Source organism: Brachycentrus maculatus, unplaced genomic scaffold (genome assembly GCF_059751285.1).
Source record: "Brachycentrus maculatus isolate JH-2025_06_01 unplaced genomic scaffold, ASM5975128v1 h1tg000269l, whole genome shotgun sequence".
NCBI lineage: Eukaryota > Metazoa > Arthropoda > Insecta > Trichoptera > Brachycentridae > Brachycentrus > Brachycentrus maculatus.
In genome coordinates this window covers 269091-292845 of record NW_028281020.1, presented here as the reverse complement: position 1 = coordinate 292845, position 23755 = coordinate 269091, and the positions used below count along the sequence as shown (strand labels likewise).

The window sequence follows — 23755 nt, the reverse complement described above, 5'->3', positions numbered from 1 at the left end:
ATATATTCTAAAAAACAAAAAAAAATACAATAAATATTCTTTAAAAAATCGGTAAATTTTTCTTTAGAAAAACATGGCACGATCAGGTATGCCAAATACTTGAAAGTGGTCAGGTTAGGAGTCGTAACAATCGGCGGGTATGTATGAGGAGATGCATGAACGTGGAAGAGGCGAAGAATGTTTGCAAGGACAGAGTGGTGTGGCGCTCTATTCTCTCTGCCTACCCCTGCGGGGAAGCGGCGTGATGATTAGTTAGTTAGTTAGTTAAAAAATCGGTTGTGAGGTGACAACCCGCTCTCAACGCAGCCAGGCGCTTAATGAAATCCATTATTGTGAGTAAGGCCTTAATTGAATAAAGAACTCACCTGCAGCGCAAAGTTGGCAATTAGCACATCAGAAGTAAGTACTCGCATTAATAAATATTGTTCTTTATCTTCATACTCAAGAAAAAATGCCTAAATACAATAGATACGTTACTATGAAAACAAAAATGTTAAATCAATAAAAAATTTATGTCAGTCACTTCAAGCACACTATTTTTACGTGGCTTGTTCATTGCAGATTATTATTTTGATTTATATACAAAAACGATAAAATGGACGAAAATGGATGCATTGATAAACAATGGCCAAGTAAACGTATTGCGCCTGGTGGTCTGTTCCACCAAGCAAAAGTTCAATATACTCCCGAGACCCAAAAAATGCTAAAAGGTTTTTCAAATACTTATTAATGCTAATCGTAATAAATTCTTAAGGTGGAGACTGACCGGAGCATTTCGTCGTAACGAACACGTTACGATGCGAGCATTCAGGCAGTCAGTGCACCGAATCGAGCGCTCCATCCATAGTTTCGGATGCTCGATGATGCTCGCCGCGAGCGATGTTACGACGTTATGTTACGTCGAAATGCTCCGGTCAGTCTCCACCTTTACAACACCATTCAAAATTGCAAAAAATGCCATTCTTTAGTTTTGTTGTTGTTATGTTTTAGTTTTGATGGAAGAGGCTAAATTAACACTAAGTCAAAGAAAGCAAATGGATTGGTGTCTTAGATCTGGTAATTCTTTGATGGATCTGTCTAAGGAAGAATCAAGAAGTAGGAGCGCTCTAAACGATATTGTCATCAGACCAAAAACTTCGAGAAGAAGATCATATTCAGTCATAAAGAATTCCGGAGACTTGGAAAGAGAAACGTATGTAATAAAATAAACCTCTTTAGACTTGTACACATTAGCAGTGACACAAACTAGTACGAGTACATGTTTGCAACCACGAGCGTTTTAGCCATTACTACTATTCTCCCTTTTCTACCTATCATTCCTTATTGATTTCCTTTCCCATATAGTAGTTATGTTCTTTACCATAAGTTATTCGACTTCCGGAGAGCAAAATTAATCACATCGCCTTTATATAATCATACTATCTCCGCGTCAATTTAATGATGTATTTAATGTACCATCTCGGTGCAAAGAGGTCAAAGAAGTAAAAAAAATGTAGTAGAATTAAAATTTTATTATCTGTTCTTTTTAATCAAAATAAGATAAATATTTGTGTTCTTATTACATACACAAATCATTTTCAAACTATTTTTGTAGATCTAAGCGGCCCGTTATTAAAAATACCAGAAACTATGACTCAAGAGTCCATCACACTCGAACCCAGAAACTCTGGAACTCAGAATCCATCATACGGGACCAAAACCCAATTTATAATATTGCCAACGTATTTTCTTTTTTATTATTATCGCTTTTCATATAAAGTACAGAGCCGGCTTAACATTACGACACTGGGCAGCTGCTAGGCGACCGACAGGGCCTTAGACAATATGCTAATTATAATAACTGTCTAATTTATTAACAATATTCAATATTTTAGATTCAAACCAACGAAGAGAATCGAAGATCGCGAGGTTGTAAAAAAGCATTTGCAAAATATAATGGAATTTGGTAAGAATGACGATGATCAACTAGCTATGGTTAAACTGAATCCTATAAAGGTATTCAAGAAAAAAAGCTTACCGACGAAAATGGATATCCTTCATGATCGTGAGTCAATTTCTATGTACCCATAAAATATTTAATTTATACATAACATAAACTGATGTACCTAGTTAAAAGTAAACTTGATAAAAATGTATTATTCCTAAAATACCTACAAAATATTAATATGTATTGTGTATGTAAATACAGGTGTACACATGGGTACTTGCATATTATCATTTTTCTCTGTTGAAGTAAATGAAAATATTCCAAACAGTGCGTAACGATATTCATACACCTTAATGAGAATAATAAAAAAGAAGCAAAATAAGGCAACTGATTTTTTTTTTTAATTAATGAAAGACCTGGTATAAAATTTATTTTATTGGGTTCCATAAAAGTTCAAGTTACATTATCGGACATACTTAATTGTGCTTTTATTTTCAGTTCTCACACAAATTCAAGAGCGCGAAGAATGGCTCCGAGATATGGAGGCTTTGGGCGAAGGCGTAAAACATCGTGAAGTGATTGCAGACCAAATTGCAGAACGAATTAGAAAAATAGACGCTCTTAATGTTTTGTGTGTTGATGAACATCAAGCGAGAGGAGATACAAAATTAGATTCATCCATAAGAAGGCAAAGTCAAACAAAATCCAAAAATAATAATCAGTCCACGAGGACGGGAACTGTTTCTTCCCCAACGTCGAATTCGACTACAGATGATGTGAAGAGCGGTAACAAACTAGGTTCAGAATCAAACAGCAGATCTATGTCTAGAGCAGATGAAATCAAAATGCGACAGGCCAAGATAGAAAGCTTGAAGAATAAACTTCATGACATGAATAAAAATGATCTTATGGGCGATGAAAATGTTAAAGGGTTTTCCTTGGAAGGTTCTCCTTGTGTAACCACGGAGAGATCCGACAGGTCCAAATTATCTTCCAGACGGGTTCAAAATCAAACAAAAGGATCGGGCAAGAAGTAATGTCGAATCACGCAGTGAATTTTGCAGGCTTTCATAACATTTTGAATTTTTGTAAATCATACAGGAAATAATTGTGTGCAATAGGTGTACAAAAAATCCGGGGATAATCAGCAAGACATAATATGTGTTTATATTATAATCATCCAATACTCTTTTATTATTTTGTTTCAAAATGCATATTTTAATTAAACGTACATTTTACAGTAAACGAGTATTTTATTTATTTATAATTTGCATGCGACTATTTTGTTTGAATATAGCAAATAATAAAACGAAGAATGTTATTTTATAAAAATGTACTATTCATACAGCACACACCTGTAAAAACATGCACCAATGGATATTTTTCATTTTTTATTTTATTTACTAAAACGTGCAAATATAAGCGAATTTTACACGCAAACAATAATTTTTATTAATTAGGCGGAGAAGATCAAATTATGACATGATTTGCAAAAATAAAACATACGCCTTTTACATAACCATGTTACGTTGTTTTTCGATACGTTGTTTTACATTTTTCAACTATTAACAACTTATCGAAGGCGGATTTAAAATAAATTAGGTAAAATTTAGGTTAAAAAAAGGACAGCATAAATATTATTCTTGAGCAATTTGTACGGTGTCTTCATTATTTGATGTCTGCCCAAACCTGTAATTTGAAGAGCTAGATAAATTAAATCTAGTCTCCGGAAAATCCGAATGCACTTCTATGACTTCAAAAAGGACTTTTAACTTGAGCATGAGCATATGGTAAAGTACATAGGTATGAAGCATCCTTAAAATGGTTGCGTTTACGCCAAAATCGAAGAGTATACTCAAAAACTTGGCAAGAAGCCAATTCACCAACTAATCATATTAATTTGATATTTCCTCACTCTGAGCAGAGAGCATGTACCATATGTAGGCAGTTGAGAGCATTACTTACCGGATGCATGTCAGAAGTTAATCATATCAAATCAATGAAACTGTGATGCTCCAAGTGAAGTAATAATACCAGCTATTATTAATTTATCAAACAATAATATTATTATGTACGAGCCTACCTCGGTATACGGACATTCTATTTACGAACGTCTGAATACGGATATGATTAGGCTCTCACAGAATAAGATTTAAATATTTTTCTTTGAAAATAAAGCTTACTGGCCTACCACCTTTGAAAGCTTTACACTATGTTCTATTGTTATTATGTCCAAATTAAAGATTGCAGCATAAAGACAATGAAAAAATATGGTATCTAGAGTGCTTTTTACGCGTATTTCCGAGATACGGACAATTTACGCACCTCAAATCTTTGCCGTAGGTTTGGTATGCCGAGTATACTTGTATGCTAATAAGCCTTTATCAATAATACGTTTACTTATGAAATTTATGTAATAAATAAATATGATAGTTACATACAAAAAAGTTGTGAGATCGTAGTCGTTGGGTCAGGATATTTTATTGCGGGTATCAACAGTATTTAATTCACTCTGCAGAAAGATTTCTGGAGAGTAAATCCTTCACCAAAGGACTTTTGAAATTTATGTTAACGTTTGATTATATTTAATAATAAACAAAAGGTTACAAAATGTTAAGCGAAGTTAAATTTTGCATCAAGGTTTTTATATTATTTAAAGTGATTAGTGATACATTTGGTTTGTTAAAAGTTTGCAAAACTGATGCTGTAAGGTAGGTGGACAATTTTTTTCCATGACATAATTTTCAAGCAAATTGCTTACATATTTAATAAAGAAAATAGTGATAGTTCTTTCTCGGAAACTGTAAATAACATGATTATTGATAAAATGACAAGTAATGCTTACAGCAACGTTAACGAAGATCTTTCGTGTTCACATGATAATTGGAAGGAATTTCATGTTGCCTCTTTAATTTTGGCAAGGGGTGGTTCTAAAGGAATAAAACTAAAGAACATTGCTAAAGTTGGAGGAGTACCATTACTAAGAAGATCTTTGAATGCTATTCATCAGGCTGATGTATTTGATTCTATTTGGGTTTCCACGGATCACGATTTAATAGCCGAGGAAGCAAAGAAAGGTAAGACTTACATAAGTATATATATTTTACATTGGATAATATTAACCCTAAACGTACCTATTTACGTCTGTAGTGCAGAAACCCAAGATATCGGCCATGGACAGAAAACCTCTAGTTTCTAATTTTCTTGCTTGTGACCAGCCCAGTTAAAAAAAATATTGGTCGTACATAGTAAAAAGACATTACAAAATAAATGTTCATATTAGCCCACCATATTAGCAGATTGTCCCTTTAGATGTATGCGACCTATAATAAGAATTTGTTTAGTAATTTAGCTTTGGCTTACTAATAAATCGACAAACAACTTTAAAACACCGTTCATGAAGTCCAAAATACATTTGGTTTATTAGTAAATATTGTGATGTATACTGCCGTTGAGTTTTGAATGTGAACCTTGTTTTGTGCTTTTTATATCTTTAAGTAAAATACCTACATATTTCTTTTTGTCATCGCACACCCCTGGTGTATATATTCTTGTGAAACTTGCCAACCACAACACCGAGTACCTACAAACCCTAGAATCATAATAATATTTTTTACCAGTAAGAGTTAATGTCAGGTAATTTTATTTATAACTTTTGACGATTTTTTTCTTCTTTTCTTTCATTACAAATAAATGTGAGAAAATAGTGTTTTATTAGTAAATAATATTCATGAAAACAGCAAAATCCTTGCGGATTTATAGAAAAAATGTGTACGGTGAGGCATAGTTTAGTGGATGATTAGGCATCTACGTGGTACCGTCATTTTTGGATTTCTCAGTATATAAAGTTTGATTTTTTGCAACGTGTAGACGCGTACAATTTATGTGGGTGCGTGTATATATTTTACATTAAATATTTACATTTCGAGGCATTCGTTTTACATCAATAAAAAAATATAGCCAATACTTTTCCATATTAATATTATAGAGCAGGACAAAAAGTCCATTGCAGGCATTTGGGAAGTCTATCACGTTTAGAGATTCCTGTTCCTGGAGGATAGTAAAATACATAATATTCGATTATTCTGTTTTATATATATTCAATTTTTTCAACTTATTTTCCCTACACTCTGTCTTCATCTGTAGAAACAAAGTTTCCCTACCTTTATATTAGAATATTTATCTGAAAGAACGTGGGAATTTAGAAACCAAAATTGAGAAAAATTCCAATACAGAACAATACTGGGAGAAATATAGACATATTATTTTGATGGGAGAGTATTGTTTTCCTTTGTTTGGATATTGCAACCTTTGAATATTGTGAAAACTTTCTGCATAACGGTGTTCTAGAGAAAAAAAATAAACGTGTTATTAAATAATGTACACTGTGCTATTAGATGTATTCTTATCAAAGAAAATTATGTTATTCTATTTTATTTATAACGTAATTATTATTTCACAAAAAGGTAGGTGATGTTTATTTTTTTAAATCTGACTTTATAAAATCACCTTATTTTTTAAACTACTATTTAATTTTATTTAATTTATGAATCAAAATACTAACCCGCATTGTATTAAAACACCATGCGTTGCGTTACTAATATGATAGGTATACATTAAAAAAAAGACAGTATATAGTGATGCATGTAAGCCATTTCAGCTTTTCCAAAATTTTCACGAAGCTCAACTTTACTTTAGTGCAGTTCGCAGTGCAGTATCCACTAACATTTGTAGTAATAATCATAATACTCATTGCTTTTATATTATTCTTTTCCAAATATTATTAACACCAAAGATGGTTTCAAAATCTAAAATATTTTGTGAATAACATGGTGAAAAATATTTGTAAAATCGCTAGCTAACCCGCTTTGCGAGGTGAATATATTATACTTATAGGGAAAACCTTTTGAACAATTCGCTATTCTTTTATGAATAATGATAGTGTTCATCATTGTACGTTTATTTAATAATTTGTATTATTTTAAATAAGGTGGAGCGCAAGTTCACAACCGTTCGCATGAAAGTGCTACGGATACAGCGACCTCCATTTTTGCAGTACAAGAGTTTCTGCAATACCACGCCGAAGTGGACGTTCTGGCGCTAATACAATGCACCTCTCCGTTTATAAAACCGGATTACTTGATAGCTGCATTTGAAACACTGAAACATAAATCTTTATGCTCTTTTTCAGTTACAAGGTTAGTAGCTATGAATTATAACATTAATATATTTTTTAAGCCTCAGCACGTAATGTTTTGATACGTGGAATAAACAATAGGAAATTCCGAAAAAACATTCAGCAATAACCTACGTATAACGTATAATATTTATTTGATCTGTTACTTAAAATAAATATTTGTAGTTTTTTTTAGTTACCTGTAGTGTGAATGCAGCAATATTAAGGCATATTTTTATTTTATCGATAATACTTATGTATTTTTGTATATTTGTATATGTATTTTTTTAATGCCGCCTCCGTAGTGTAATGGTCAGCACGCTCGGCTACCGTTCTGGAGGTCCCGGGTTCGATTCCCAAGGGGGGTAAAATAAATATTAGTGATTTTTTCACTGTCATATTTATTCAATATTACCCTGGACTGGTACTTGAAGCGGAGGGCTGATCATCTTTCCTTCATGTGTAAACGATCAAGATAACACTGCGTTTATATGACGCAGTGCCCTATGCACCATTGGGGTGCGGATAAGGGTTTTATTATTATTATTATTATTTTTTTAATATATTTGCTGTATTACCTACTACTCTTTCAATGTAATATCGATATCACGAATAGTTTTAAGTCTTTTTATTGTTTATTTATCAATGTATCTACCTATGTAAAGTGTTTTGCTTGCACTTTTTTTGACTTTATATATGATAAGATACCAAGAGAGAAATAAGTATGACAACAAAGTCTATCATTTAATATCAAATATTGTTTATAAGCTAACTTTATAAACAATATTTGATATTGAATAATATTATTTTGTTTACATAGCAAAATCGCAATAAAATCTTTACGAAATACGACAATTTTTATGTTTATAATGGCTTACCAAATTCCACTTTTTTATGAATGGTACTTTGTTTTCCCCGATAGTTAGGTATATTTTAATCTGAAATGATAATAAAATCCCATTTCAGAAGTTTCAAACTCAGATGGCAAGAAATCGACTCTACTAAGATAATACCATTAAATTTCAATCCTTCTCAAAGGCCGAGGCGTCAAGATTGGAGTGGGGAGTTGTTAGAAAATGGCATGTTTTATTTCGCACACGTTCCTTTATTGGTAAATGGTAACTTTCAGGACGACAGGTTTGTAAATATCAAATAGGTAATATTTCTAAATGAAAACTTTAAGCAAAATATTAAATAAATACACATATTTCCAGTAATACAATGAATAGTTTGGAAGTATTTAAATGTTGTTTTTAAATATCTGAATCGTGATAATACGTACCGAATTTTTTAAAAGCGTTTCCACGTAATTTTATTGTAATTATCTACCAAAAGGTTTTCTACCGCTGATTTTGAAAAAGTTTATAAAATGACAGCTGATTTCTCTAAACGTCAAAAATATTTACCTCGTGATGTTGCGGACCGTTATTTTTTGTGGAATAATTTATGTGTACGATATAAATTATGTTTATATATTTTTTTATTCGACAGACAAGTAATGTTAGTTGTGCCGTAATGACGTAAAATTATTAATTCAGCTATAGTATTCTATTGAAAATGTCATCACGTCATCCGTTCACACTCGCGTAGTTGAGCGCGCGGGAGCCGGGAGTGTTTTCGATCTGTGAAGTCGTGTATTACGAAATTTATTATTTACGCAAACAAGTTTTTAGAAGTACCTGTATGTTCCTATGTTTTTTAATTTGATTTAAGTTGCGGTTTTGTTGAGATTCATCCTAGGGACAGTTTAGAAATTGATGATTACTTTGATCTGCGGATCGCGAACGCAATGCATGACTGTGCTTCTGACATAACTCGTGTCCCCCGTGTCTAAACTGTCCAATCATTCGCCGAGAAACTTTCCCAACAACAATGAGTACCGACATGACAGTAGGTTAGTATATTATAAATTTATATTTAAAATTTATTGCAAACAAATTAAATGCAAATGTGGAGAGTTCCATGTGTTATTTCTGAGTTCTACCTGTTGCTTGGCTATCCTGCACGTCAAATGTCACGGTTGTTTTTTTAATTTTGATTAAAATATTTTTGCTCTCATACTTAGGTACCTATTGGAAATCTTTGCGAAAAATGTTTAAAAAAAATCAAAATAAATAATTAAATAGATGGTTATATTATAAGGTACCTACTTATTTAAAATATGTACTATAGAAAATATTGGTTTATATTTTATAGCTTATTTAACAAACCTGTTAAAATTTTAATAAAATAATTGAGTTAAAATAATTGGACTAAACTTATATTGTTAAGTCCGATATTCCCACCGAGTGACAATACCTTATTTATCCTTAACAGATTTTAGTTGGTCAGAATATATAAAATTGCCAACATATTCACCTAATTTAGAAGAAGTCTTAAATTAATATTTGGATTTTATTACTAATTGTAAGATTGGTATGCATGTTAATAATAATAATAATAAAACCCTTATCCGCACCCCAATGGTGCATAGGGCACTGCGTCATGTAAATGCAGTGTTATCTTGATCGTTTACGCATGAAGGAAAGGTGATCAGCCCTCCACTTCAGGTACCAGTCCAGGGTAATATTCAATAAATATAACAGTGAAAAAATCATTTATATTTATTTTACCCCCCTTGGGAATCGAACTCGGTACCTACAGAATGGTAGCAGAGCGTGCTGACCATTACACTACGGAGGCGGACAACGGTATGCATGTTAGTCAAAGGAAATGATGCAATTGGTATTCCCGCTTATTTGTTTCTCCCAACACCAGATCTAACACAAAGCAATTTTTTTTTTAGGTTCCGTGCCCTCATACTACCGTGATATCTTTGACATCTGTTCTCCTTCCGGCACTGCCGTTGCTCGGGATGTATTCCAGACTCTCCTACGGCTAACGGGTCTCGAGTCCTCCTATCTGGAGAGAATATGGGAGCTATCGGGACCTGGGCGAGGTCCCGTCACCAGGACTTCCATGTACAAATGTTTGGCACTCATCGCCTGGGCGCAACAGGGAAAGGACCCTTCTGGAAAATTATTAGACAACTTTGCCGGTCAAGGTATGATATGAGTTTTAAAAATTATAATTGACAGACTAAAACCATAGCTTAAGTCAGTGGTTCTTAACGATGTTGGAGGTACCGAACCCTACCAGTTTCATATGCGCGTTCACCGAACCCTCAATTGGAAAAATTTATTGCTAGATTGATATATTCCTTTCAAATAATATACTAGATCTGTTGGATAAATGAATAAATTGTATGTTGTATCACTTTTCATAATATCGTACAATAAGTCGGGTGTGTGTTTTGAGCTCCGTCGAACCCGGGAGACTGACTCACCGAACCCCTGGTTTTCGATCGAACCCAGGTTAAGAACCACTGGCTTAAGTGATGTGATTTTTATCAAATTGAATGCACTATTTTTCGCCTTTTATTTGAATCTGAACTAATTTTAGATTTTTTTTTAACCCTTATCTGTACTCGATGGTGCATATGGCACTGCTTCATATAAACGCAGTGTTATCTTGATCAATTAACACATGAAGGAAAGGTGATCAGCCCTCCGCTTCAGGAGCCAGTCCAGGGTAATATTGAATAAATATTGTAGTGAAAAATCACTTTTCATTTATTTTACCCCCCGCTGGGAAGAGAACCCGGGACCTCCAGTACGGTAGCCCAGGGTGCTCACCATTACACTACGAAGGCGGACAAGAGAACTAAATATTACTGCATAATTAACTATTTTTATTTACAACATTTTGAGTTTGTCCAAATACTTGTTACATATCTGGATTATCTCCAATTAGGAGTTATTTAAAAAAAAATACATCTCAACATAGATAAAGAAGAATATGGAAGTCTGGGCATTGGGAAGCTAGCGTGGGAAGCCCTGTAAATGTCCAGACTTCCACATTCTTCTTCATCTATTATGAAAAAAATTGACCATTTGTTATTCAAACTGATTAAAAGTGGAGTTTTACTTACCATTAAAACTCTTATTTTGTTTCTATTGATTTCTGGAGTCCATATCATAAGAGAAGCGTTATTTTTTTTTGACCATTTGTTATTTAAACTGATTTTCTTGTAAATGCAGGTATTTATTTATGTTAAAAAGTATTAAATTTCAATAAAAGTATATATTTAATATGTTGGTAGAGAAGGCATGATAATTGCATGAAAGAACTGAAAGATTTAAATGTTGGAGCGAGAATGAATAATTTGACTGTCTGTTGCCTTTTGTATGCTGACGATGCTGTTCTTCTTGCTGATAGCAGAGAAGACCTGCAGGCGTTGGTGACAAAATTGTATAATGTGTGCAAGGAAAGTGATTTATTGATGAATGTTAGCAAATCCAAAATTATGGTTTTTGAAAGAGAAGAATGTAGATCTGAGTGTGAAATATTGGTAAACGGAGAGATTTTGGAACAGGTAGATTATTTCGTATATTTGGGTAGTATGTTTTCTAGGGATGGAAAGATTGATAAAGACATAGAAAGGAGAGTGAATGTTGGGAACAAAGTGAATGGTGCACTGAAATCAGTTATAGCAAATAAAAACCTATCAGCTGAAGCTAAACTGGCAGTGCACAACGAGTCCTGGTTCCAACTCTAATGTATGGAAGTGAAACATGGAGTTGGCAAAAGAAGGATGAAAGTAGACTGAATGCAGTCGAAATGCGATCTCTCAGAAGAATGTGCGACAAAACGATGTATGAGAGATGTGCGAATAGTGAAATAAGGAAGGAATGCAAAGCTGAGATAAGCATTATCGATAAAATTAAGAAAGGTGTGTTGAGATGGTTTGGACATGTAGAACGAATGAGTGAGGAAAGAACGGTAAAACAGATTTATGGGGCGAATGTAAGTGGAAAAAGGAGCAGAGGAAGACCGAGAAAAACATGGCACGATCAGGTATGCCAAATACTTGAAAGTGGTCAGGTTAGGAGTCGTAACAATCGGCGGGTATGTATGAGAAGATGCATGAACGTGGAAGAGGCAAAAACTATTTGCAAAGACAGAGTGGTGTGGTGTTCTATTCTCTCTGCATACCCCTGCGGGGAAGCGGCGTGATGGTTAGTTAGTTAGTTAGTTTTTTTTGGTAGAGAAGGCTAGTCTCATTGTTTACATTGTTTTTAAAAACCTCATTTAAACTATATAATTTATCAGATCTACAGTTATTTCAGTTACTTGATAACCTTTCTTTGATAAGAAACTTTTGTTATATAAAAGTAACATAACACTAACAACACCCACATTTATAATCAACACATTGTGATCTTGGAATAATTATTTTAATTACGCTCCACAATCCACATGTGATAACTGTAAATGAACAAATATTAATAATATCCAAGATAAAGTATTTATGCTACATTAAATTTGTAAAAGACTCAGAATATGATGAAAAAAGAAATTTGATCTGTTTATATTTTAAGCAATATTTCCTTATGATTTTTACAATTTAACTAATTAAATTATTTACACATTGTAGGCAGGCAGTTTTTCATCAACCCCGACCCTAATTAGAATACTAATTTGGGTCATATACTAATCACAAGTAACTGCAAACCTAATTTCGATCTGTACAATGTTTTTTGGCATCTCGCGCTGTACCAAAAGTAAGGGAATACATAGAACGTTTATAAGCTTCTCCTGCTCTCTACTAACAATATGTTAAAGACGCTTTTAAGTGTTTCCCCCAAACAATGTGTTAATTTAATCCAAACAATATTTTGGTATACAGAAATAGATTGTTATGGTAATAATTACATACAGTTTTAGAAAATATAATATTAATATATTTTAATAAAATAGCTTCTTCAAGAGCGCTGTTTTATTAATAATGTCGGATTATTTTTATAGTGACTAATTTATATAAAATTCCATGAAAATAGTTTATTTATTTATTTTTACTTGGCAACCATGGTGCTAAAAGTAAATATGATGTGAAAGGTAATACATCTTATTCTGACTAACTAACCATCAAACCGCTTTTCCGCAGGGATAGGCAGATATAATAGCAGTCTTTGCAAACAATATTCGCCTCTTCCACATTCATACATCTCACACAGCCGATTACTTCAACACCTGACCTGACCACTTTCGAATATTTAAAACATTTGATCATGCTAATTTTTATTTGGTCTTCCTCTGTTTCTATTTCACAAGGTTGCAATCAGTTTCTAAAGCGTCTGTTTTTCAATTTCTATTCCTCGCTGGGATACCCCACATGGAGGAATGTCATGAAGACAGTATTTGAAAAATATATATAATATTTTTTATACATATCAGAATGAGGAGAGGTCACCTTTTTTCAATATATTTTGTATCATAAGTGTATATTCCATGAATATTTTTACTTGTAGAAAAGAAAACACAGAAATGATCCATTATTTTGTTTACTTACCGTATTGAATTTGGTAACAGTAAACCCCCCTACAACGTTGAGGTAGGTACCGCGTTATCGGAGGAGGCGTTATAGGCAGGTTAATATTTTAAAAAAATATTTTAATTTTAAATGACTCATTTCAGTCATTTCCGCTAGTTAAAATGTAAAAATACAATTTAAAAGATTAACCCCTTATAACTTTCCTCAAGATAAAGGGGTACCTATCTCAACATTGTAGGGGGGTATACTGTATTTCAATTGTGATTTAAAAACTGTGGTTTAGTTGTCAAATCGATTTATCGGCAAATAGTTCCGATAACTAATTAGGTGATAAAGTGGCCGTTAAGTCGGTGCATTTTTACTTAGATTGTGTGTCGTACTTACAATGATCTTCAACTTACCCAAATATTAATTCGTCTTCTTCTTCTAACCCTTGTCCGCACCCAACGGTGCACAGGGCGCTGCATCTTATTGACGCAGTGTTATCTTGATCGTTAACATATGAAGGCAAGGTGATCACTCCTGCGCTTCAGTGACCAGTCCAGGGTAATATTAAATAAAATTAGAGTGTTAAATACCTAATATTTGGGAATCAAACCCGCGACCTCCAGCACGGCAGCTAAACATGCTAACCATTACACCACGGAGGTGGACAGATTAATTAACAAACATTAATTACAAACCTTTTTTTTCAGAACTACCAATACCTTCAATCTCCAATCTGTCGATTATTAAGGAAATGGTCAAGAGCCAATCTAACTCTGACCCAACTAAGTTGAATCTCACATACGCCGAAATGAAGCAGCTAGATACAATATCTATCGACCTGGTTCCCGAAAGAATCGGCATAATTCTGAAGCACTCTGAGTATTTAGTTACTTCCCAAAAGTTTAAGACAACCGTAAGAAGACGGTACAATGATTTTGTGGCCTTACACGAGTTACTGTTAGCTAGATTTCCATACAGGTAAGAGTTTTTCAACATATAAAATACATGTATAACATATATGTAGCCAAATTTAGGTTCAATCAAATTGAAAATGAATACTTTTCACTTGATTAAACATTGACAACATTTTGAGTGTGTCCAAATACTTGTTCACAAAATCTGGATTAACTCCAATTACAGGAGTTATTTTCATATTATTTTTTGACATCTCATCAAAGATGAAGAAGAATATGGAAGTCTGGGCATTTACGGGGCTGACGACCGTCATCGGCTGGTTTAAGTGATCACTTTACACACGTGTAACATTCACCAATTCTACCCATTATTGACAACCACACTACTTAAATTCTTGGAAGTTCTATATATATGAACCAATTTAGAAACCTTGTTCTTGAATCACTAGAACTTCACTAGAGACATCTATTGGTGAGATGTAAAGAAGCTTTTTACTAAGCAGAAACTCTTTTATTAGTATGTGAGGTCCGAATCCTGGATTATAATCACACACATGAGAAACGCCAGGAAATACCATTTTCATTTTTATTATTTAAGCTTATAATTTGACCAGATAATTTATTTACAACATTTTGAGTGTGTCCAAATACTTGTTCACAAAATCTGGATTATCTCCAATTACAGGAGTTATTTTCATATTATTTTTTTTTTCAGACTTCCATATTCTTCTTCATCTTTGATGAGATGTCAAAAAATAATATGATTAAACATTGATGTTTTGTTGATACCATTTAACACTTCACTGCATGACTTTTTTTTGCATGACTGCATTGACAGTTCGTCTTCGAGAGTCAAGTGAAGTTATTATTTTGGCGTTCATAGCGCATCTTTTGGCTAAATTATGAACTATATACTTGAGTTATGAATGTATCCAATCAGTAACAACAAAGAATGGTTGCTTATATTTTTAAAGGACGTTTTAACACTAACTTTTGGGTATGTAATAAATTTGATACACTATGCAGTGAAGGGTTAAGATTGATATGTTGGATCATAGTATCCTAGTTTAAAAAAAATTGAACTCATAACATATCAAGTTTTCTTTCCATTTTGTCTTGTGAAAAACTAACAGGATTTTTTATTGTTTGTATGTTTTTTAAAATTTGACATTCTGTGGGTAGGCCCCTTAATATTAATTACTGGTATATTTGGAATAAACTAAGGAAATCTATAAGTTGTAAGATGACATACTCTCTCTTTTCTATTAACCCCTAACGCGAATAGACCTGTGTTATTGGCATATTTCCATTTGCTTGGATGGGTGTCCCAACTTGATAACTACATAGTCGCAGTTCTGGTTCTCTGGAGATTATTCTTAGAAAATCCAAGATGTTTTATAATAGTTTATACTCAAAAGGTTTTTCCAGTGTTAAAGTTCGCCTTCTTGACTGTATCAGGTATAATTTGAGTTTTTATTAAATGTTTAAAAAAATATATATTTTGCAGATTGATTCCTCGGCTGCCTCCCAAGAAGATAATTGTGTCTGAGGATGCTCACTTCTTAGAAGCTCGGAGGAAAGGTTTGTTGAGATGGATGTCCCTTATTGCTCGTCACCCAGTAGTGTCCCGGGATGCTCTGGTCTCCTACTTCCTCAGGGACCAGGGACACGATGTCCAGCACAAGATAAGGGAGCTGTTTCGAAGAGCACCCGACGAGTTCACCACTAGTGAACTCGCTTCTAGAGCTAAGGTATTGTTTATTTTTTCTTTGTCATTTTTTACCCTATCCGGTTTTTTGCATTACATATCTGGAACAACTCCTGAACTCCTTCGATTCTATTTCAGCCATCCACAATCCCGATCTTTTGTCTGCCTTGTTGTTGATATTTTTTGTTTTACTGTTATGTATTTCAAATCTTGTAACTCTAAGACCTTGTACACACAAAGAGTAATTATCGGAGGACAGATGATTGGGGTTTAAATACTAGGCCCATCGTTTACAAGGGTTTTTTTGTTGTTGTTTACAGAAACAGAAAATAGTAATTGGTTTAACAATCATATGAAATGATAATAATTTTGCTACTGCTGTTTTTACAAAAAATTCACCTCAAGGTGCTTTAAAATTTCATGTCTAGATTACAGAAAACTATATAATTATTTTGCTTCGTTATTAGTTTTTGACATACTCAAAAGTAATAATTTACAGGTGCCCCTTCAAGAAAGTAATAAAAATTAAATTTCCGTAAATTATTCATACTAAATTGTTCAATTTTACATCTGCTAAATGTTTGCATTGAATATTTTTTTCAAGAATGCTTGTTGACATTGTATTTAGTAAAGAATAGCGTTTCTTTCTGAACTCAACATATGGGAATAACATTCACAAATTTAAATTAGCACTTACGTTCAGGGTCAATGGCATAAAATATTCAGATGAATCCAAAACAATTCACTGTGTGTTTTATACTAAAATGCAGAAATTACACTGAGAACTGAGAATAAAAAATATCTTTATTATATTATATAAATAAAAAAACCTTTTGCTATAAAAAATTGCAATTTGTAATAAAACTAGACTAACTGCACTGCTAACATGTATGCTTTTATATAAAGTGTATAAAAGCATACATGCATATGCGCTTAATTTTTTTGTGGAATTTCTGACTGGACGATCTATTAAATGAAATAACTAAGGCAATTTAATACTCACCTTAATTTATATGTATCAATTTACTTTAAAAAAGTGTTTGTGTATATATTATTAAACTTTTATAAGATGTTATAAGTTTTTATTTTTTAATATTGCATAATTTTTACCTTTGCAGTCAGCTTGGAACAATATTGATTAAGGTGTTGTACATGAAGTTTTTTTATGCTTCGCAGTTGTTAATTTAAATATAGATTCCTAACAAATGTCATTTATCATAAAAATTGTGTTTATCTTTATCCCGATACACTAGCAGCTCAAAGTAGTCAAGGTCAACCGCTTCATGCTGAATCAGCTGGTTATTATGCAGTTTTAATTTAAATATGTATCTCATTCTACTCAGTTGATTGAAAATCTGAGGTCCAGGGTTCAATTTCGCATTCTATCATAATTTGGTTCTTATTTTCTTGTATATTATCTAGCACCATTAGAAAATAGTTCATACATAATTATTTTTATAATAAAATTGATAGTGTTGGGAGGATAATCAAAATTATTTATTAAAAGAGATACCAGCTAAAATTTGTCAACAAATTTGTAAAAACACAAACTGTTCAGAATGTTGTATTTTAACTTAATTTTGAAATTTACAGGCAGTTTCAACTCCATTTTTTATTTAGGATAATATCTGATATTATTTTTTTCTCATCGAAAACTCATTTAACAACTTCAGTATAGGATTTAATTTACTTGCTTTTAACAACCTAATATTAATTCAGAATTTATAAAATCTTAAAAGTTGATTCATATTTTGGGAAAATCAAGCATTAAATGGGAAATTTGTTTTTATTTCCACAGGAACTTGTTCCTTCGGAAACAAGCACAGAATTCTCATCTAGCAGGGAACAGATTAGGGTCATCTGTCTTGGAGTGTCCAAACTGAAACAAATATTTGACTTAGGTAAGTGACTTGTCTTCAGTTCTACTGATCGATTGAATGAATCCATGTTAAAATTATAAGCAACTATTAAAGACGTTAAAACATACCAAGGTGCCGTCGCTTCATGTCAGTGAATCAATTTTTTTTAAATAATGAACTGGAGTGGTTTATAATGTATAACATTTATAATAGATCACTTCAATTCCTATATTTCATTCGGCTTTCCGGGTTTTATCCATCTGAAGTCAGATTTGTATTAAGTTTATTTCTTTATCATATTGTTCACTTTGTGTAATACCACTTAAAAGTGAATGATGAATGATAAGGAGAGTTTTATATTACAATACCACAATGTTAACAATTATTTTAATTACAAAATTTTATTATTAAAAATTATATTAACTGTTTAAAAAAATAGAGATTATCCATACTACAACCAATTTTTACAACACAATTCTAAATATTCTGGGAGTGCTCAAATATATTTACATAATTAATGGTTGAGGCCTTATCAATTTTTTATTGTTGGTATTCCTATAAAGATGAAATTCTGTGTAAATGCCTCGACATCTCATCTTAATAACATCTTTGCTTGTTTTTGTTTTTAGTTGTTTTTTATCATTGGTCTTTTGAGCAAAGCGTGGATTTTGTGCAAGTACTTAGTGACACTCGCATGAAATTACTAATGATCTCATTTATATATGCAGGCGCAGCGCGGAATGAAGCGTATGCTGCAGATATGAAGGATCTTGGAGCACAATTATCTGCTCTGGGGAATGAGCCTCTTCCTCACTCGGAGTGGGCCACGGGGGGTAATATGGTCTGGCAGAGAATCAAGAGAGGTTTCGCAAACATCGCCAAGTAAGTACATCATATGAATTTGAAAGAAAATCTATATTCTGTTAAATTGATCGGATAAAACCCCTAAAACCCAGTCTATTTGATTAAGACATGTAAGTTATAATATTATATACTTATTTATTTTTTTAAAGTTTTGTACTGACCTTTCCTGGTGGACCTGCATTTTATATAATAAAATAACATCTATGTTATTTTTTTCACGTGAATTTTATTTGACCAGCAACCGGGTTTCGACGTAACCGACATCACCAGTCTGATGATGTCGGTTATGACGAAACCCGGTTGCTGGTGAAATAAAATTCATGTAGAAAAATTACTAAGTTGTTATTTTATAGAGTTGTGTCGAGTTGTGGTCCCATGGTTAGTGTCGCGGACTCTTAAATCAGAGTTTATCGGGTCAAACCCACCTTACTCCAATTTGATGCCTATTTCTAATAATGAGCCGTTTAGGCTCATAGAAATAGTATAAAATTGAAATATTTGTGTGAATAATAAAAAAAACACTTAAAAAAATATATATTTACAGTTTTGAATTTTTTATTATTTATTTTTAAGTGGAAACCTGTAATTAAAATTAGGTTTTTATTTTTTTATTCTATTTTGTTATTTTTGTTAGTTTTCCAAAAAATGAATTAATAAAACTGTTTCCACTAAAGTATTAAATAAATTCTGCTGCATAATAAAATCCCGTAATGTGGAAATGTGTGCTTCCGTAGTGTAATGATTAGCTTGTTTAGCTACTGTGCTGGAGGTCATGGGTTCGATTCCCAGGGGGGGTGGTAAAAATTATTATTAGTGAATTTACAGTAATATTTATTTAATATTACCCTCGACTGGTCCCTGAAGCGCAGGAGTGATCACCTTATCTTCATATAAGTAACAATCGAGATAACACTGTGTCAATACAATGCAGTGGCCTATGCACTATTGGGTGCGAATAAGAGTAAGAAGAAGGATATTGATCTGTTCCATGTGTCTGAAGGAGTTTTCCGAAGCGGGATTCTTCTATACCTTTAGCAATAGTATTCTTGCTTATTTTCTATTATTGTTAATGTATACTATTTAAATTTAAGTTTGTAATGTGTATATTAACTATAAATAAATAAATTGAAAAAGAATGTTGAAATGATTGAAAAAAAGCTTTCGAATTCAATTTAAATTTGATTGAAATGGTATTGAGTTTTGAACTCCATATTTTCAGTGAGTTTTCATCTCTGTCCATTCGAGCCGCACGTCACTCGGCCATATTCGAGGAGCGGGTCACCTCCGCGCTGTTGGGCATCCTCGACGTACTGTCGGCACACCAGGACATGTGCGACCGCCTGGAAAAGGGAGTGGTCAGCGACCACCATACTGCCCTTAATAAGATGCTGGCCCTCAAGAAGAGGAAGATCAAGGGAGTCATTAGGGGAAACGACGTGAGTATAGTCTCCATTCGCTCTAGGGGTTCCTGTTATTTATGCCTTAATCTCGTGGATGCATTGAATTTCGTATTGCCCTTCCCACATCTCTAGTTGCCACAAATCTTTCCAGGTTATCATTTTTAGGGGAAATACTGATGAAAATGTGAAGAATTTGTACATAACAATAATGTTCTTCACCCTGGGCTTCGTTACTTGCATCATTTATTACCGTTAAAATTCAACTTGGATATCCAAGAATTTGAGGCACAGGTCACTTTACCTTGATTAGTTCAAACACATTTCAAACGGGTGTTTTTTACGTCTGCAGACATCTGGCAAGGGAATTTAATAATTGTGTACACATAATTTAGACCTTAACAGAGAGATTGGTACATAATATTTATACGAAAACATAAAATAATTTCCTTTTCTCTGACTTTGAAATGAGGCTGGCGCAGAATACAAATACCCTTCCTGTCCTTAAGTATCAATCAACCGAACGGGTAGAAATACTTTTCCTGTCTTAAGTGTGTTAACATCCCGTCGTCTGATGCATCATTAGGTTGATAAAGAGTAGTGATTATCACTTAATCCCTTTTATCGCCAGGCGGAATCCGTTGACAACTTGGAGCAGAGGATGTTGGAACAGGAGGCAGCGATATCGTCTCTGGAGTCGCGCCACGCGTACAGCTTGCACTGTGCCCAACTTGAGACCCAGCTTGTCCATCTTCACTTGACAGATCTAGCAGCTGTTTTCAACGCTCTCGCTGCTGTCAACTTTCAAGCGCACACTGAGGTACATGTTGTTGTTATTGAAGCATCAATAAAAGGTAGTTAATTTAATATGAAATAGAATAAAAAAATTAATACCCAGTAAAATAAGTTCAATAACAAGAACAATCCTTAAACAAAATAGTAAATTTAAATATATAAATTCAGTATATGTATATAATTTTTGTTGTTGTCTTGTATGTGAAGAATTTTTACAGAATATTTTTTTCAAATTATCAAATGATCATTGTTACAAATATCAAGCTTTTATTTTTGTTTGCTATAAATTTTAATTCAAAGCTCATATGTATTTACTCATCTCATTTTCATTCCAGATGGCAGATATTTGGCGCCAAATTCAACCTACAGTTAGCAAGTTCTTACCTGAACAATCTGATTCTAGCAATGGGAATACATAGGGCTTCAGGGTGACAACCAATATTGATAAATACCAATTGGCTAGGGTAATAAGTATTATGTTGCATAATAATAATGATCCATTATTTAAAATCACAATGATTTGTATACATATATGTTTTAATTTATTTCAAACATATTCAGCTAGTAAAAGACAGTTAGGTTGGTTGTATTTTTGACTAAACGATAACTAAGAAAAGTATATTTAATATTAAAATAGAATTCAAGGGTTTCGTGACTGAAATTTTTAAAGCACCATTCATGTAAAAAAAAATTCTCAATCCTCATATGCGTGGAAGACTTAAAAGTAGGTTTACTGGAAAAGTTGTGCTTTTTGGAATGTGACCACGCTTAATCTTACACTATTGAGGCATAATATTTTTTGTTGCATTGAATTTTGTATTTCCGAAGCAAATTTTTTGCAATTGTTTTATATGTATTTTGATATTTTCTTATTTAAAGAAAAATACAAATAAGTTATATTGGTCAATTCATTTATAAATATGTATAACAGTAAGAACTAGAGACTTCCATTTGATGGAAACCTGTTTGTTAGTTTGGGGATGGTAAATATTTTTATTGCTGCATGTTAGCAGTTTCTGGTGATTATGAACAGTTAAAAGGAAGATTTAAGCATTTCCAATGCTGTAAATGAATAAATCGGCTTTCTTTAATTAGATACAAAAAAGCCCAATAATCTTACTTAGATTGATTTTGTTTGCAAAATTCACTAACAGATAAAAACTATATGTATTATTATAATAAATTGATAAGACATTTTTGGTATATGTATATAATAAGTTACCAATTAAGGTTATGAAATACTGAAATAATTTGTGCCTTTGGAGTTGAATGTATGTGGAATAATGATCATTATCTTCTCGATTAATTTAGAATCTAAGAATTTCATCTGATACATTCCAATTTTGTGATATTAAAATATAATTGATGCAACTTTCGATTCATTAACATATTAGATCTTAAATTACAGCTTAAAAAGCAGAAATAACTCATTTTAAAGGAACTATTAATATTATTAGGGTAGCAATATGCATATTGTGTATGAAATGTTTTAAGTGACTCATATAATGCTTTACTATAAATATGCACACATTTATTTGTGCCTTTATTAACTGAATATTTTATTCAATTGACTATGCATTTAAAAATATATTAATATGTATTAAGTGCGATAAACTTTACAGTGCAATATTTATTGTGTTACCCTTGATACTTGACACAGTGTAAATATGTATTTTTTATGTAAAATCCTAACTTGTTATCCATCATTTTAACCTTTTCTCCGCGTCTTTGATTTATGTATGCAACACATATACATTGTCAGTGAGTTGTCAATATTTATTATTTATTTGATCTAAAACGTCCATCTGTATAATCACTTTGAATTAATGTTTTTATTACCCATTTCTAAAATATTTATTACACTGTAAAACACTCATTCCTTTTTTTCTGGGTGATAAATAAATAATATTGCACTAAACAAAATAACTGACCACTTCGTGCCACATTGCGTAGTAAATTTGTCAGTCACTCGTTGATTATAAAAGTAAAACTCGGCTCACGGAAACTTTAGATCTTAATCTACTTTAGCAAGATACTAAAATAGTAAAAAAACATTAACTATATTTTTTATTTTTTCTGATAAAAAGCTTTTGATAATAGTGTCATTCAACTTTTTGCAATATTATTTAATAATAAAGTAATTTAACTTTTAATAAAATGACTGGAAGAAATTTTAATGATATACATATATGCCATAATAATTCCTTAAAAAAAATCACCTCTACCATTTCAATATTTCTGTAAATCTAAGAAGCTTAATGTGTTATTTTGACAATTAAAAGTGTAATATCTTTTTTATGACAGAAAAAAATATTTGAAGAATCTCCGTATGATTTTAAATATAGATTATATAAAATATTGGAAGTTTATGTCACAAAAGACAATCATCAACATAAAAAATTTAAAAATATTTTGAGTGCAATGCATAAATTATTTATTTTATATAGAATTTCCTATAAATATACACCGTTGCATAATAAATTATAGGTAGTAATGCATAATTACATATATCAAATGGTTTGTGTAACACATATGTTTTTTATTGTTTAAACAAAATATTAATGTTATTATTTACGTGAAATCAATATTATATTAATGATTTAAATAAATGACAGTATTTTTGAACAGATGTTTTTATTTAAATACTAGAACCAATCATGATCGAATATTAAGGAAAATGTCCTTTATATTCTCCGCTATACAGATAAGATGAAAAATTCCTAATCTTTGTTACTTTTGTTACTGACATTCTGG

At 32.2% G+C, this 23755-nt stretch overlaps 3 protein-coding genes across 3 annotated transcripts; all 3 read left to right on the top strand.

Annotated features, from left to right (window-relative positions):
* The first annotated feature begins 462 nt into the window (after positions 1 to 462).
* LOC148305541 (UPF0193 protein EVG1 homolog) lies at positions 463 to 3172 on the top strand. The gene is made up of 4 exons (XM_088266486.1): positions 463 to 710; positions 991 to 1192; positions 1875 to 2044; positions 2426 to 3172. The coding sequence occupies exons 1-4, from the start codon at positions 596 to 598 to the stop codon at positions 2962 to 2964; spliced, it is 1026 nt and encodes a 341-aa protein (XP_088122612.1). The 5' UTR covers positions 463 to 595; the 3' UTR covers positions 2965 to 3172.
* Positions 3173 to 3971: 799 nt separating this feature from the next.
* On the top strand, positions 3972 to 8487 carry Csas (CMP-sialic acid synthase). The gene is made up of 4 exons (XM_088266499.1): positions 3972 to 4638; positions 4775 to 5004; positions 6918 to 7125; positions 8070 to 8487. The coding sequence occupies exons 1-4, from the start codon at positions 4538 to 4540 to the stop codon at positions 8257 to 8259; spliced, it is 729 nt and encodes a 242-aa protein (XP_088122625.1). The 5' UTR covers positions 3972 to 4537; the 3' UTR covers positions 8260 to 8487.
* A 199-nt stretch (positions 8488 to 8686) lies between these two features.
* LOC148305539 (sorting nexin-8-like) lies at positions 8687 to 23621 on the top strand. Its single transcript, XM_088266498.1, has 9 exons — positions 8687 to 8997; positions 9889 to 10146; positions 14172 to 14442; positions 15886 to 16129; positions 17885 to 17987; positions 18674 to 18827; positions 20029 to 20245; positions 20838 to 21026; positions 21337 to 23621. Exons 1-9 carry the CDS (start codon positions 8976 to 8978, stop codon positions 21418 to 21420), a joined length of 1542 nt encoding a protein of 513 aa, XP_088122624.1. The 5' UTR covers positions 8687 to 8975; the 3' UTR covers positions 21421 to 23621.
* The last annotated feature ends 134 nt before the right edge of the window (positions 23622 to 23755 follow it).

Coding starts and splice junctions, on each gene's coding strand:
- Csas (XM_088266499.1), top strand. CDS start 4,538: ATGTTAAGCGAAGTTAAATTTTGCATCAAGGTTTTTATATTATTTAAA. Junction 4,639..4,774: donor TGCAAAACTGATGCTGTAAG/GTAGGTGGACAA, acceptor TAATGCTTACAG/CAACGTTAACGAAGATCTTT. Junction 5,005..6,917: donor AGCCGAGGAAGCAAAGAAAG/GTAAGACTTACA, acceptor ATTTTAAATAAG/GTGGAGCGCAAGTTCACAAC.
- LOC148305541 (XM_088266486.1), top strand. CDS start 596: ATGGACGAAAATGGATGCATTGATAAACAATGGCCAAGTAAACGTATT. Junction 1,193..1,874: donor GGAGACTTGGAAAGAGAAAC/GTATGTAATAAA, acceptor TCAATATTTTAG/ATTCAAACCAACGAAGAGAA. Junction 2,045..2,425: donor AATGGATATCCTTCATGATC/GTGAGTCAATTT, acceptor TTTTATTTTCAG/TTCTCACACAAATTCAAGAG.
- LOC148305539 (XM_088266498.1), top strand. CDS start 8,976: ATGAGTACCGACATGACAGTAG. Junction 16,130..17,884: donor AACTCGCTTCTAGAGCTAAG/GTATTGTTTATT, acceptor TTATTTCCACAG/GAACTTGTTCCTTCGGAAAC. Junction 17,988..18,673: donor GAAACAAATATTTGACTTAG/GTAAGTGACTTG, acceptor TTATATATGCAG/GCGCAGCGCGGAATGAAGCG.